This window comes from Pholcus phalangioides, unplaced genomic scaffold (genome assembly GCF_987345545.1).
Source record: "Pholcus phalangioides strain wild (caught in Gottingen) unplaced genomic scaffold, Ppha-v1.0 ptg000015l_1, whole genome shotgun sequence".
Classification (NCBI taxonomy): Eukaryota; Metazoa; Arthropoda; class Arachnida; order Araneae; family Pholcidae; genus Pholcus; species Pholcus phalangioides.
Genome location: NW_028301608.1, coordinates 74,766,917 through 74,784,350, shown reverse-complemented (window position 1 = coordinate 74,784,350; position 17,434 = coordinate 74,766,917). Strand labels below are relative to the sequence as shown.

The following is a 17,434-nucleotide window of genomic DNA, read 5'->3' as shown; positions in this document are numbered from 1 at the left end:
ATGTAACAGACTGGACAAATTAGTCTAAATTATTTTTTTCATTACAAATTTAAATGATTGATAAAAACTTTTATCATATTTCAAAGCATATCACTGTATACTTAATGTTGATATAGATTTAAAAAAACTCAATTATTCATGATAACGACATAACAGAGTGGACATTCAACAGTGAAAGATGTGGTACTGAAAAGACATAACATGAATCAAATAGTTTTTCAAAAGTCAAATTCAAAAAAGTTGATCAAGCATTAAAAGTAAACCTTTCAATGAGCTCGAAAGTGTTTTCAGATTCGATCTAGTATAAAATATGCTTCCCAAATGACCATAATTGAGTGGACATTTAAAGATAAGAAAAATATTGGGAAACAAACAAAAAGAAGTTTTTCATTAGAAAAAAATTTTTCCAAAATTTTATTGGCAGTTTTATTCATCTACTAGCTATAATACCCGGCGTTGCCCGGGTTTTCTTCAATGAGGCTTTTTGATATCTCCCTCTTTTTGATATCTCTCCCCTAACGTGATATCTCCCTCTTTCTTTGAGGGACATGCAAACAGTGTCTAAGTTAACCAATATGGCGACTCATGAAAGAAACAAATCTAAATTTAAAGAAACGTAAAAATAAATAAATATATATATATATTTTAAAGGGTGCTAGATATTTCGATCCCCCCCCACCCTTAACTTCAAGTTATCTATCTCTGCCTGTTTCTGCTTCAAAAAATGCTTAATTAAAGCTGTGGAATTTCTTTGATGTAATTTACGGACCCATAATTAATTTTAAAGCAACCTAACCTATATGAATTGATGCAGTTGAATATCAAAAGACAATATGGAGACATTAATTTTCATGCTTGAAAAGATATAAATAAAAAGTTGGAATCGAGATGTGATATTGCACCGATATCCAACTCTAAAGTAGGTCTGGCTAATTACTTCATATTTAATCTCCTGGGCTTCGTATGTCTCTAAGCGAACTCAATATTTCGGAAATCGAGAATTCAATACAATTTTTAAAATTATTGATGTAGCGGAAAACCCCACCATATTTCAGCATTTCTACAGTAAAATCGGCAATTTTAACACTGATTTCTATGAGGATCTCCCTTTTCCTGACCCTCAAAGCGATGCGATGTTGATTATGACGTCTATTCAAAAAACCTCATTACTGGGGGTATTGAAAAAGTGGCAAACCATTATAAAGGCATAAATATTATACATATACTGACAGCGTTGAAGAAATGACAAACCATTGTAAAGGCATATACACGTCTGAAACACATTGCTAGGAAACCACGGTAACAAAAGTAAATGTTCGGAAAGTGATTGTTGAAGCCCAAAAACCATTGTTGCCCAACAGTTTTTTTCCCATTTCGGGCATTTGCCCTGCTCTAACGAAATTTTAAAGTAGCCTATCGTTCAAGTCGGGTCCCTTTTGGTATATATGCAAAATTTGGTGACGATCAATCTAAAATTGTAGATTTGTATAGAGAACATACACACACAGACAGAAAAATCAATTTTATATATATAGATGGCACATATATAAACTGTGATTCGAAGTTTTTTGGAAAAAAAAAAATCTATATTTGCACCAAGTCTCTTTGTTTAACACTTTTTTCAAGCTGGAACAGCCAGATTTTGGTTTTGCTACAAATAATTTAAAAAAAAATTAGATGCCATCTGAAATCTGAAACAAATTAAGAAATACCATATGACAGAGAATTAAGTGAAGGACTAGGAAAGAATTAAAACTACTAACACAATGTTCTGAATTGTGTCTATCTTCTACAAAAAAATTATAAAGTCTCGGAAATGGTTTGTACACTTTTTTTAGGAATGACCTGTATACGTTAGAGGAATTTGTTGTTTCCTTGGCTTCCACAATGTTTGTACAAAAAAAAAGGGTTATTTGCCTCAATACCTTAAGTGAGTGGTACTTCTCCAAAAAAATTCAACGCCTAATTGGTTTGGTTCAAAAATAACTCAAAGCATTTCAACGTTGCTTTGAGTTATTTTTGAAATTTAGCTTCATTTTTATTTTATATTTTTTTTTTTTATCATCTAGAATGTAAATTTTTTCCTTGGAATCAAACTCCAATGCAACAATTATTTTAACGAATATTAAAATTAGTAAAATAGGAAATTCCTTTATAATGAAATTCCATTATAATGGGATGCTTTTACTTGCATCTATAATTATATCATTTTTATAATGCTCTGTAAATCTTTTTCATATGCGGAAATTAATTGAAACTGAATTGAATTGGTTTCCAGGAGTCCCACAACCGAGGCATTTTGAAGGCTCCCCTTTGAGCATTAATTTTATAAATTTCAAGGGAAAATAAGCATTAAAAAAGGCATAACAATGAAATTGAATGTACAGGAATGCTGGAAAATATCTACACAAAAAATATAAATGCATGCAACAGAAAATAATGTAAAATAAAAATTGATGGCGATTTAAAATAAATAGATAAATCCAAAACTAATGAAAATTCAGATAGTGATACCTTGGTTTTCATCGATAATCCATCCGAAAACAATTGGCGAAACCCGAAACTGACGAAAACCAAGGCAACTTTAACCGCTCATCCATAGCCCAACACTGCTGGTCCTTTGACCATAAATTTGACTTCTCTTCTGCAAAAATCATCCAAAAATGTCCCTCACCGTCTGACTTGGATTTCTTCGAATCATTCCACATCAACAAAAACACAAACCAGTTGGTCAGCAACCTATCTAGCATACCACCCTTCTCAAAAATCTGGCAACAGTTTCTACAATAATTATTCTTCTCCATCAGCATCACTATCACGTTCTCGGTTGCGATTGGCTTTGCCATTTTTTTTTTCCCCCCTCTTGCTCTACTCTTTTGTTGCTGGTTCATTTTGAATTTGACTCTTGTCTACAACAGCGAGTACCTCCCGCTATAAGGAGTTTTTCAATATTTTCTTTCTTCTTTGTTTCTGCTACTGATGAAGGAATTTCATATAGTTCCAAACGCGCATAGTCGTGTTCGTTTTGGAATTTTGGGTACACGCAAACGTCAATTATTCAGTCGTATCATCAAACCCAAAACGTAATTCATTTCTATTTCCAAGGCAATTATTTCCATATGAATCAATGTAAATCCAATTAATTCCTTTTAGCCTCTCCAAAATAATATCAAAAATGCATTTTATAGAGAATAAATATAGTGTTTAAGACTAAAAGCAATAAAAAAATATAGAATATAAAAGACTAATGTAAAGAATAAATGAGCAATTAACATGGAATTTATATTTTTATACCTTTCTGAAGATTTCTAGGCGTAAGGAAAATGGCGAGAAGGGGTGGAGAGAGAAGCGTAGATATTATTGTTTGGAAGGGAGAATCCCCTCCACAACAAACTCCACATATAATTTACATGTGTCACAAACATCAGAAGTGGTTAGGTTTTACAAATAAAACACAATTCTGACATAGACATGCAATGGGAGCAATGATCACAGCTGGGAAACAAGGTATGTTTTTCTTCAAAAGACAATAAAAACAAACTATCATATTTTTCATCACTGTATAATTTTCATCCCCCCGCTTTGTTGAAACTACAAAACGAAAGAAATTTCTATGAATAATTATTTTGGTCATTCAAAGTTTCTCTTTTTCAGAGTAAAGTTCATAAAAAACTGAAGAGATTATATATATAATCATTAAGAATCTTAAAATAATTACTTATATAATGAAGTAAATTACTTTACTTACAAAAGTTCAGCAATCTCTCCCACCTCTTTAATCATAGCTAGCAGAAGATTGGTTGGCTTATGAAACTGATCCCAGTTTCTCTCTTCAACGAACTCCTCTTGCATTTTTCGACTGAAAACAAAAATTAAAGGGGGACATAGCTTAGTCTTTTAAGTGATACTATTCGTTACAGTTGAACAAAAACATTAGACATGAGGAAAATAACTTCACGCACATCTGAAAAACATGAAGGTTTCAGATGAAATTTTTACAGCAAAAAAATTCTAGTTAGGAGGAAGAAGACTGGATAATTTTGGATTCCACCGATCGGTTACAAAATTTTTAATCTTAAATGAACAAACATCTACAGTCAAACCTCGTTAGTGCGTCATCCGGTTAACCCGTCACTCCGCTTACCGGGTCACTTTTTGGAAGTCTCAATTGTCCTCTATGGGGTACTAATGTCATTGAACTCCTGATAATGTGTCACTCTACTCCGCTTAATAAGTCACTTTTGCAAAAGCACCCTTTCGAAAATTACCATTCAAATCCGAAACTGCGTACAATATACATGGAAGTTCGTCGTTCACTCTTGCTGTGTCAAAGATTTATTATACCTATAGCATTTCTCACGCAGAAGCCACTGAAGCCGTCTCCATTCCCCCATCCATACCTTTTACTACAGGCTTGTTAACAGAATCCTTCTGTCAACATTAGGCTGTTTCTTATTTGGGAATGGTTAAGCAAAAAAATTTTTTTTATAAAGTTGCGGTTTATGGGCAGCATTAGCTGAAAAAGCAGTATCCATGGCAGAAATTCGCCAGGGTTTTTTTTTTAAGTGGAAAAAACGTTTAGTTTGTAGGGCGAATTCAATATTTTTGGCTATTTTTTGACGTTTGAAACAAATCTTGGCTAGACGATTATAGAGCATCTACTAACCCTGGTGTTCATTACAGAAAAAAAATCATGAGGTTTATTTTTTTTCTAGTTTTCACCAGACATACACAACATAGTTTTCTGTGTCTGCTCTCGTCCTACTGTCAGAATGTTCTCCAAATTAAAAAAAAAAATTGTTCACCATTAAAAACAAAGCAGCGTTAGTGGTTGAGTATGAAAAATCGGGAATGACAAAAGTTGCATTCGCTAAGATGAAGGGAATACCCCGTACAAGTTTGAACAGTATCCTGGCACCTAAGGAGTTTATTATTTCGGCAGCGCATGATGGGGTTACAAAGCGAAAGAGATTTCGAGATTCGGAAAGTAAAAACATATCCGATGACGAAACAGACGAAGAATTACCTCCTGGAAAGGATTCTATCGATCTATTAAGAAAATTTGTATCGGGACTGGAAAACACAACAGACTTCCAATTTCTTTCTTCTTTGGAGAGAAGAATCACTTCTTCAACCACCAATTCCATACAAACAAAACTCGATAGTTTTTTTTCAATGTAAAATGAAGAATTTTTTCCCAACTCATAGATAAAGAATATGTATTTTATTTTCATTTATAATGTTCCAGAAAAAGTAAACTGCTATACAAGAAGACAATATTTTGGTTACCATAAATATGTGGAAAAATTTTCGAATTCTGAAAAATCGAAAAGGTACTATATTTGTGTTTCAAACGTGTAATTATGTAGCAAATAAACATTAATTAATTAAGTAACTCGAGTAATCAATTTTCATGATTGATCACGTTTAAATAACTAAAATTTGGCTTTTCCTGCATGAATACATCCATAGGAAGGCAGGAATTGACACACCGTTTGATGTGCCAATGGCTTACTCCGTTTAACGAGTCACTCCGCTTACTAAGTCATATTTTTGCTCTCCCAAGAGTGACTCATTAACGAGGTTTGACTGTATTCATTAAAAAATTAAAATAATATGCATTAAAAATTATTAAGGCCGCCGAAATTCGACCAGGATAAGGCATCCTGGGATTTTTCAAGTCACTAATCATCTCCAGGGTTATAAGAGAGAAACCCGGGTTTTTCTAAAAAACCAGTGTTTTTGGGCAAAATGGGAAAATTGAATTTCCTATTTCTATAACCTCAAAATATCTAATTTAAAAATGTATGTATATCTTTTATGTGTGCATCTTACATGTCTAAATATACATTTTTGGTGCACATTAAGCTATGTATTTGATTAATAAAATTGACCATACATCAAGGGAATAATTACGAAGTAAGAAAGCCTGGATAACCAGGCTTTCATACTGGAGGCTAACGTCGTAAGAGCTATTAGCTGAGCTAAGAGGCTGTCCATGCAGTGTCCTGTTCAGCATTCATACATATGCTCTAAGCAGGGTTGGTAAAAAAACTGTTTTTTGAAAAACTGGGTCTTTTGGTTTAAACCATTTTTTTTTTTGTTTTAAATAGTATTAACATTAAAAACAAAAAATTTCTGAAAAATCATTCAAACTTATAACAATTAATAAAAATAAAATGTTTATTAATGTAATTAACACTATTCCCATATTAATTAATCAATAAATATTTCTTACATTTTAACAAAAACCAACTTTTTGAGAATACAAGAGCTCAATTCAATTTAATTATTTTTTGCTTAACTCAATGGATTACTTTGTGTGTGTGAAAATTCTTTTAATGTTAATCATATAATATAAAGATGTTTTCCCCAGTTACTTTCAGTATGCTTAATTAAGAAGCTATTTTACAAAAACTGTGATAAAAATTAGGTGAATATAATGTACTTAATGAAGCATAAACAATGCAGATAGATTAACAATGATTTACAATATACAGGGTGATTATAACTAAGGTTCTGATTTCAAAACACTGTAAAAAAAAGAACGATTGTCAGAATGACTTGAAAATTGGCATGAATATTCCTGAAGAAATGGAATTTTATTATGTAAAGGGGGGGGGGGAATACTTAAAAATGTAAAATTAATGACATCCAACACGTGGGAAATTTGCTCACAGAATGGAAACAACACGATTACATAATTCACGAAAACATCACAAAAAGTGAAGTAATTGAAAAAATAACTATAACTTACTCAAGAAATGTTAAATATGTTGTCCACCGTGTTCTGGCTATGAGGTGAAAGCACAAAAATTTTTGTTCAACAGATCAGAGTATGTCATGGTCATGATGTGGATGCGCTTGCAATTCACCTTTATTAAACCAAACGCGTCCCCATGTTAATATTCCTGAGGAACTTCTAACATATAGGGGATGCACTGAAGCTTGCAATTCCCCAAAGTTTGCAATCCGACCACTGTTCATAACATTTTGACGTACCCCCACAGCCAGAAGTTGCAAGGGTTAATGTCAGGTGAACTGACGGCCAGCCAGGTGTCGTGCCATCCCGTTATTGTCAAAATGGGTCTTAAGCAGCTGCTTTGCTAGTATTGCAATGTGCATCTTGATAGAAATTGTTCTATCCACACACTGATGCTGTGGAAGTGCCAAAATGATGTGGTTGCACAAAATAGGTTATACTGCTGGCCAAGTACAGCATCATCTACTTGCACATTTTGCACTTTTTTCCTTTTGCAAAAGAAATTTCCATTGCTTCAGGAGTATCCATGCAAATTTTCAAGTCATTCTGACCAGTACTTATTCTATAGTTTTGGAATCCAAACTAATTATAACCACCCTGTATATAGTTGATTATTTTTTGTGAATCTGTTACTACTATACAGTAGAACCTTGATTAACTGGGCTTAACAGTGTGAAAACATAAAAAAGCAACTATTAAATATTAAGACTGGGTGATATGCAGTGTGAGATTAAGAAAATTAAAATGTCTGAGGTAATGTAACTACTAGTACACTAGTCTTTGTCCTTTAGGGACAGCTGGTGTCTTTATTGGATTATAGCCCCTAGCATGATGGTGTCACTACTGTTGCTGCTTCTTTGTGAAGGAAAAAAGAAACCTAATATTAATCTTTGTAACTTTTATATTAATCAGCATTAAATTATAAAAATACAAGGGCCACAACAGGCAAATTGCCCAATGAGGTGGCTGAAAAAATTTATCCACAAAAAATATGGATATTAAATATAACCAAAATATAACAATTCTGTATAAAAGCATACCACTAAAAAAAATTTACCAATATATAAAACACTGTCCATAAAAAAGATGATTATGGTTGTCTTAACTAAGTATGGATAGCTTCTCAATTTATCCCAATATGTTATCGTACTACTTAAACGTGTCAATTGTGTTGGAATTAATGATCCCCAGAGGTAAGCTATTCCATTTATTGACAACCCTATTATGGGAAAAACTCCCTGCTATACCATGGCCTGGAGTTGTCCCTCACTAAACGATACTGATGTCCCTTTGTCGAAGCAGTTGATTGAGGGTCTATTAATGACTCATGGTCCATCCTATCCATCCCTTTGAAAATTTTAAACACTTCGATTATATCCCCCAACACCTGCTTTCCTCCAATCTAAAAATATTTAAGGAATCGAGTCTTTCTTCATAGCTCAAGCCTTGTGCGCTAACAAGAGCACTTGCAGCTCTTCTCTGCACACCCCCGTCAACTAAACCTATGTCCCTCTGTATGGTCTCCAAAACCTTGTAGCATTCTCCAGTCCAGGACAAAATAAGTCTCACAAAAGTGGAAGAATGACTTTAGGAGAATGTGAAGAGACCTTTTTGAAACTGATGTTTGACTATGCATGTATACCAAACAGGACCAGACTTGAATGATAGGCTAGTGTTAAAATTTAGCAGAGCTAGTCAAAAAAAAGTGTTGGAGGTTGAGTACAATAGTTTCATGGGCCTCAACAATGGGTTTTGGAATGTTTACTTTAGTTGTAAAAACAATATGTTTCAGACATGTTTATCCCTTTATATGGGTCATTTATTTTCAATAAGTTCTTGTCCAGTTATGGGATAATGACCAACATATGTTTATCATTTTGTGTGTGTAATATTAGATGGTGCACTTCTGTTTACTTGTTTCGCAATTTCCCAATATAGATATCTAGCTGCTCCTTGGAGAAAGTTTATACAGATTTGTGAATTTTATTGAATTTTTATGCATCAATATTTTTTTCTTACTTGTGTAATATATAATTTATTTTTATTTGCCTTTTAATTTCCCAACATAGTTTTTTTTGCCTCTTGGAGAAACATTATATTGACTTTTTATGTACCAAAAAAAAAGGTATTTTTTTTATGTCCTTACCTAAATTAATAAATTCATGTTTGAATAAATTATGATTTCTATTCATTGTTCAAATTTTGATTTTATATGAATTAATACATAAAACTTAAACTCAATGTGATTGTGGACCCACACATTCTCGTATGTTAGTATTTTGTTTTTCTATGGCTGGCAAAATAATTTCCATTAGCTCTTTGTATGTCTCATTGGACAGGGCTGTAACTAGGATTTTCGTCGTGCCGCCAATTTAAAATTTGACAACTCCATAATGGTGTTCCTTGTTTCCACAGGAAATTTGCCACATCCCAAATTTTTCTGCCCCCCCCCAATTCTGGACCTACTTTGGACATTCTATAAAATTCCATAAGTTTTGTATCACTTTCCTACAGTTCTTGCCACCGCAAACAGCCTGCTATGCAGGTTCCTTTCAATGTAGATATGGACCCAATGCTTTTTTTTTTTGTAGAAATAGAGCATAATGACAGCCTTCTAATCCCTTGAACTTTTCATATGTCAACGCAATGAAAAATAAAATGTGAAAAAAAAATTATATAGCGCACACAACGAAATAACAATGAAGAAAAAATACCGCAAGGTAGGGGGGAAGTGGTGGCAAGAAAAATAGGAAGAGCACACTGATACCAAGGCGAAAAATCGGCAAGTTCGCTGCAGAAAAAATCGGCCCATTGGCGGATGCCAATCGTATAAATTGTATCATCACCCGTATCGTTGGAAATTCGCCGCGATCGCCGCTTGATTTGCTCGCCCAGTAATCGCTCCGTGTGCGGAGGGCCTTACACTACATCAATTTTTCAGGCATTATAGTGTAAATTAAAAAAACACTCAGCAGTAAAAACTTTTTGGTACATCAATACTTTCCTAGGTATGCATATTATTTTTAGCAAATAAAAAAATCTTTTCAACTGATTTATTTTATTTATAAAAAATTAATTCTATAACTGACTTACACTACCTGAACAGAACTCATTTTTTAGATTTGTTTTTAAACTCTAATTTCTTCTGAATGTCTCATCAATGAGAAAAATTACTGTATCATAATTGTGCAGAAGAGTTCTAAATTACAGGAAATAAAATTCAAAAGATTTTAAGAACTCTATTCATTTTTAATTAAATTTTTCACGTGACTTACACTACACAATTACCATTTATAAATTAAAACAATAACCCCCAAAACAGAACAATCAGTGCTATTGCAGAACAATCGGGAGGAATTTTAAGAGAAATGTGGAAAATCCTATTATGGGGACGGCAGAACATTTCCAGTCTGTCGAGGGCTAATTGCAGAACAGTGCAAAACATTCTCAGACGTGCCAAATTTTGGAATCCAGAAATCCGGAGATTCTTCCGAGGGGGGGCACCCTCTCCCTCATAGACTCGATCAAAAAATTGCACACAAAAATTTTTTTGGAAAAAATTTAATCAATTAAGAAAAAGTTCCACATTCCCCCCCCCCCCAAGCAGGGCCGTCTTAAGAGCATCATGGGCCCCAGGCCAATTGGTTTTTCTGAGGTACTACCTGGAAAATTCTTAAAAACTTCAATTAGTTCTCATTTTTGTGAGGCCCCTCTTCTCTTGAGGCCACCCGTGCCCGGGTGGGCCCATGCGTTAAGACGGCACTGCTCCCAATGTAGGTTCAGCATTGCCCCTGAGCAGAATATAATTCCATGTCAGTCTTTCCATGTAGAATAGAGAAATCTACAAACTGTTGATAAAACATAAGTGTTTCCTTTCGTGGATGCTATCAGTGATTGATAATCTTGGGTATATGAACTCTTAAAAGCTTTATATAGCTTAGTTTTATATTTTCTTTCTGAAGACATTTAATCAGAGAAAACAATTAAAAAACTTCAAAATACAAAGCTGCTGACGAAAAAACTTGTGTTTACCACATGGCTGTTAATGGAATACAATAACGATTATTCAGGAATTTCGGCAACCAAGGGCTTACCCCTGATAAATGATTGCCGATAAACGCTACGTAAACAAAGTCACGTCTTTGCCAGTTGCTTAAATACAGTCACCAAGACCTTTTTCCCGGTTGCTCGATGGAAATGACTACGGCTGTTCTCTATGGGTGTTTTTCCTAACGACAACGGCAGTTGAAATGATGGCTTATGTTAATGGTCCAGGAATATGAAAGCACTTTGAAGGACGTTAGTTAAATAATGCGATTACATACTTCAATACATATGTAATGTAATTGGCTGACACAATACTTATGTGATGAAATATCAAAAATCGAAAAAAACTAAATGGTTGATCAAACCTACTAATTTTTTTTGTATTGATAACTTCGTCAATTATGTTCTAATTTTATTGAAATTTTTATATACCGCACAAAAAAAGACCTTTGACGACCGGATACACCCCGCTTCCCATCTCAGAGAGATATCGAAGCGTTCCCGAAGAATGGGTGTATCCGGAAAGTTTTATTAAACACAATCCAAACACAAACACAAAAAAAGACAGCACAAAAACAGGTTTGAGTGTATATAACAACTATATCAACCTTATTACATAGTTAAAAAATCAAAATTTTCAAATGTCAAGTAACATCTATGGTCAAAATGAAGTTCTGGCAGTTTTTTAATGTTCATATCAGTATCAACATCACAAATATCGTCTTTTGATGGCCAAGTAAAACAGTTCCCTTTTTTTGCAGAAACTTTACTTTAACCGACATTTTCTATTTGTCAACAACTTGGTCTGCAAAATACTTCATTTTGCATTTCCCTGGAAATGGAACTAAAATCCAGTTGCCAACATTTATTTCACACTTTTCTTCGGCTGGCTCATCATTATGCTGTTCTTCTTGAACTTCTATTTGCAGGTTTATTATAGTGAAATGCTTTGGTTTAGAAAACACATTAGCTGCCTTCAACAAATAATCTGCAACTTTTATGAAACAATGCAGTTTCCTTGTATTAGGGATAGAAAAGATTTCATTCCCTGTCGGGGAGCACAAGTGATCTAAGTGACTTTTTCAACTGTATGCTCTGAAATATACAATATGGATATATTTTTGCAGATATTCTTTGTTGAATGGAAAAACTCTTCATCACTGAGTGGGTTTATCTTACTTGCTAATGCAGCTTCCCACACTCTGCATTTGATGGTTCCACCAACACCATCGACAGGTCCTTTTCCATGACCGGTTGCAGTAAAGTACCATTCTATATGCCCCAGTTGTAGAATTGCTAGGCATATAGAATATTTCTGCTTGAAATGCTGAGCAGTGTCATCAGATTGGTAAATTATTTTACTGATCGTCAGCTGCGGAAAGTCATCCTTAATTTTTATTACTGTGGCACTATTAAATACGCTAACTGCATAGGGCCATTCAAGTATTACATAAGCAGATTTTCAGTCATTTTTGACCCCCCCCCCCCCCGTCAGCAGCTTAGAATATTTCATATCTTCAAAAGGGGGTGGTTGATGACTTAAGCAAAACTGACCCCCCCCCCCCCTCCCTCATTGTCATCAAAAGTCAGCAAATCCAAAACCCCCTCCCTCCTCGACGCTGATGTAATACTTGAATGACCCCATATTTATCATGGTGCGCATAATCAGACACCACCACTATTGGAACAGATTTGAGAGTATCATCATAAATGAAGTAAGCTATAGCAGTATATATTGTACATATGTAGAAACCCAATTGGCTGACTGAATTTCATCTTGCGAAAAGAAACTCTAGTTTTCACTAAAATCAAAATGCAACAGCAATGTATTAGAGATTTCATGTTTTTTTTACATTCTCAAAAACATTTCTTGTTTTACATAAATATGCTGTAGAAACTGAGGTAATTTTTCTTGCAGTTTCATGAATGTGTCATTCAATGTTAAACAGATTTTTTGTTTCATAACATTTGTTTCATCTTTCATCCACTGAGAAAACTTGACTTCCTCTAGATGTGTTTCTAAATCACCAATTATACCATGAATTTTCTTTAAGCTTCCACAGTGATCACATGTGATTGGTAATAACAGTTTTCATTACTTTCTTCACATATTATCAATTTAACAAAATCAGACGTGCAGTTAGGAAAAAAACTCATTCCTTCTAGCGTAAGTCTAACATTTTCATGATATATACACAAACATAAATTTGGTGGTGTTTCATGCCTCAAGCAGATGTACGCTGGACGATACTCAAAAAACTTGGAAAGACCAATCTTGATGTTAGTTTTCATTTTTAAAAATTTCATGTGCTTCTCCAAGAGTCATGCATAAATATATTTTCTGTACCTTGGAATCATGTGGTAAAAAACCACATGAATCTCTGATAATCACAAATTCTTTTGTACCAGGTGCCTGGTATATAAGTTATAGAATCGTTTTCAAAAAAGCTTCCACTTGCAGTTTCACATTCTCGTTAAGTCTTACAACTCTTGATTTTGGAAGAGGTGGCTGTACAATACCTGGTAATTAATGAGCTAATTTTTTAATAACTGCTTTAGATTTATTTGGACTGTTAGGTAAACTTCTCTTAACTTTTACAACAGCTTTTCTAAATGAATGCAGACTCTTAAAAACCTTTGTGGGTGAAATTGCATCAGAGCATTCAGTGTCTTCTGTTCTTATTAAAATTTTTATAGCTTTCTTTGCTCTGCATTTTCTCATTTCCTCTCTTTTCTTAGCTCTTGATGATTCTTTTCCTTTCACTCATTTTAGTTCTCTTCTGAATATGCCTATCTTCTTGTTTTCTGGATTCGTTTTCTTTGAAAATTGGATATTTTTCGGTAGCCTTCATCCTTTCTCTTTGCTCCCTTTTCCTCTCAGCTGCTGTTTTTTGCCATCTGAAATATTAAAAAAAAATTAAAAAAGAATTCACTTTTACTACCTTAACCAAACCAATTTAATACATAGTAAGACTTTTTTTTTTTGTTATTGTGACTTATACTGTACTTGTGACTTACACTACATTATAAATTCCTTCAAAACTCATGAAATTATTCACAGCTTTCTATTTCTTTTATAACATCAGATGCTCTTAACACTCAAGCAAGAAATAAATTTCAATACTATATGACATTTGTTGAAAAGAAATTAGGAAAACTTGTAGCTTTTTCTGCGACTTACACTACAGTAAAATGATATTTTTAAAATCCTCAAATAGTTTCAAAAGACTGGAGATTAATAGTTATTTCATGAAAAAATACTTCTTATGCTATAACAACACATGACTAGAATGAAAAAAAATATATATTTACCCTTCAAGATTTTCTTTCAAATGTTGTGCTAAATCATGCTTTCAAACTATCTAGATGAAGCAGCCATTTTGGAAGCATGGCGTTGCCACAAAATGCATACAAAAATATTGTCAATATGAAATTCTTAAGGTTTAGTTGATGTACTTTCCCCCCATACAAGGCCAAAATCCTAAGAAAAATAGTTTATAAAATACCTTCCAGAGCAATGTTTACATGGAATTACCCATGAACAATGGAGATTGACAGAGTCTTTCTATAAAGGGAATAATTGTTCACACACAAACACACCCACTGCTGCATAATTGTATCTGTACCTCGAGTTGTATGGAGAACCACATAAAGAAAATTGTGCTAAATAAATGAATTTGGATAATGAGAATTCTTAGAAATCCGGATGGTGTCTGAATTTTTTTTTTCTCCAAATTTTTCAAATCCCACAGAAAATATATTCAAAAGTGTCTGATCCGTCAAAAATAAAACCTTTAGCTATGTATAACCAGAACCATAGTGTTTTTTTAATCGGACCCAAACATTCAGGAGCTAGTCATATGTAGAGATGTGAGAATATTCTCCTGGATGTAAAAATTGGAGAATAATCGAGAATATTCATTTCTCTTTTAAATAATTTAAACTTTTTTACTAATTTTGTTTATATTGTGAAATATAAATCAGATTTCATTGCAGATTCAATCATTCAAGATGATTTCATCATCAGATTCACATTTACAACAAAACAGTTTTCGGTATAATCACCCCCAATGACGACTTTTAGTTCGAGAATATTCTCCAGGTGATGATGAGAGGTATGAGAAGTTTGGTTAAAGATTTTAGAAAAACCTGTAGATTGAAACCATAAAAAATTATTTTAAAATTAAATAAATTTTCAGAAATAAGTTCACAACAAAAGAAATTAAACCAAAGGTGATTGATAAAGGACTCTATTCTTATATAATCACCTTCATTCTAAGATACAGAACTGTTGTTTTCTGCAATGCAAATGCACTTAAATTCTGTATCACTCACATTTCTTTAAAAGTTGTGCAATGCAGCCCTATTGGTTTAATTTTCTGGCTTTCAAACTTTAATATTATGTGGTGTCTACAAACTTCAATATTCCCATCTTGATGGGGACAGAGAATATTCTTGAGAATATTCTCACACAAAGGACTATTATAAATTACTAGAGAAAATATATTCTTATCAAAAATAATTATTATTCTCAAGTTATTTATCGAGATTATTCATTATAATACATGTTATTACATATATTCTTGATAATACTATGGAAAGATTTCGGTAACTGAAGAATAATTCTGAAGTTATTAATAATAACTATTATTAATAACTTCAGAATAATTCTTATTATTTTCTATAAGAATGTTCCTCAGTAATTTATGAAAGTAGTCCTTCCACACACACACAGAGAACATTCTCAAGGATATTATATGTAACTATATTATAAATAACAGGAGAATATTCTCAAGAACTTATAAGAATATTCTCGAATATTCTCCTTGATGAGAATATTCTCCAAAAGATTATTCTTGAGAATATGACCTCTCTAGTCCCACGCTTCTCTTTTCCTTGAATTCCTCACTGTTGAAGAATATCCCTGCTTCATTATATTCTGAATTATTTTAAAAGAACAGGTAGGCCCAATAATTAAAAAATGATCTGGTTTAGAGGATTCATGTCTGGAGGTGTTTCCACTTGTCCAAATTAGCCATTTTTTGGGAACTTAAACCTGCAGAATAACTTGAATTATCAATAAATACAAATGTCAATAACATTATTGTATATTACTATCACTTTATACAAGTCAACCTGCCATGTATAGTTGAAAAATCAAGCTAAGGCTTATTTTCTGATTAGGTCTTATTTTCATAGAAAAACTACTTTTTGTTCTGTTTCACTTGAAGGTGTTCGTTACCAATGTTCAATTCAAGAATCCCAATAATTTTTCTTTTTGTTATAAGCTAATTTTATTTTTGTGTCTTGATATTTCAGTTATAAAAGTCTTATGTGCCTGTATAAAACTTACAAGAAAGTAATGCAAACATGTAAATATTTTTGAATGAAAATTCAGTTTACGTACATTGGTTTACATCAGTGTTTCCCAAAGTGGGAGATGGAATGGTCCAAGGGGGCGATAGAACCAACTGATTTAACATAGGATCATATGGGTTTATTTGAGTTGGGGGGGGGGGGGGGCGATGAGAGAAAAAAATTTTTGAAGAAGGGGGCGATGGAACAAAAAGTTTGGGAGACTAAGGTTTACATCTTCACCAAGGCTTCAATTTATTTATCCAAGGATGTTTGTGTGTGTGAAAAATTATTGTGCATTATAAATAAGCAATAATTTCTGTGGATATGCATATTACATATTAGGTATATTTGTTAAATTAAAGTCTGTGATTACATTTTTTGCTTGCGGTTTCTTGTAACATTTTAATATGTGAATCTCGTACCTAAATTTTAATGCTTACATTAAAAAAAAGGATATACAGCAGCTTTTCGAATATATATATAAGCTGATCTCAAAATAAAATTTTTATACAAGGATTTGTGTGTGTGGAAAATTATTGTGTATCATAAATAAACAATAATTTTTTTTTATATGTTTATCACATATTAGGTATAATACATATATTACATATCACATTACATAATACAAGTTCATGGTTACATTTTGTTCGCAGTTTCTTGTAAGATTTTAATATGTGAATCTCGTACCTAACATAAAAAAGCTGCTTTCCTTTTTTATGCTTACATAAAAAAGTAAGAATAATTATAAAAAAGTGTGTTTGTGATTGAAAGAAATTATTTATCACATTTTTGTTCCCAAAAAAAAATCTTTTAACAATAATTTAGAATATACATATTCTAAACACTGCCCTATGCAGCAATTTTTGGAATACATAAACTAACCTTAAAATAAAATTTTAACCTGAAAGCAACACATTTTCTTCGAAAACAAAAAATTTTCCCCCAAAAAAACCAGGTTTTTTAGGCTAAAAAACCCAGCCCGGGGAAGGGGGGAAACAGGTATCTACCCATTTCAACAAATTTGACAACCCTGGACTCCACTTGTGACGCCTGTCCAATTAAAGAATTCCCCGTAATAACTTGTTGAGACCTATCTCTTATAACCACAATTCTATTCAATTCCGCAAGTTGTCCTCATCTAAATCTCGTGTAAACGACTCAAGAGTTTACCATGTTGTACCCGATCAAATGTCACAAACTGCTTTTTGATAATGATTTCCACAAGTTTCGAGAGGGAGCTCGTCAAACTCACAGGACGATAATTGG

At 33.0% G+C, this 17,434-nt stretch overlaps 1 protein-coding gene across 3 annotated transcripts in view; it reads right to left on the bottom strand.

The window, feature by feature from the left end:
* The window catches only part of LOC149076678 (dCTP pyrophosphatase 1-like), a 62,514-nt gene that overhangs the window by 11,812 nt on the left and 33,268 nt on the right, over positions 1-17,434 (bottom strand). For all 3 annotated transcript variants that reach the window (XM_089244302.1, XM_089244301.1, XM_089244300.1), the window contains exon 2: positions 3,749-3,859. In XM_089244302.1, coding sequence (XP_089100428.1) covers positions 3,749-3,859 — 111 coding nt within the window. The remainder of the gene's footprint in view (positions 1-3,748; positions 3,860-17,434) is intronic.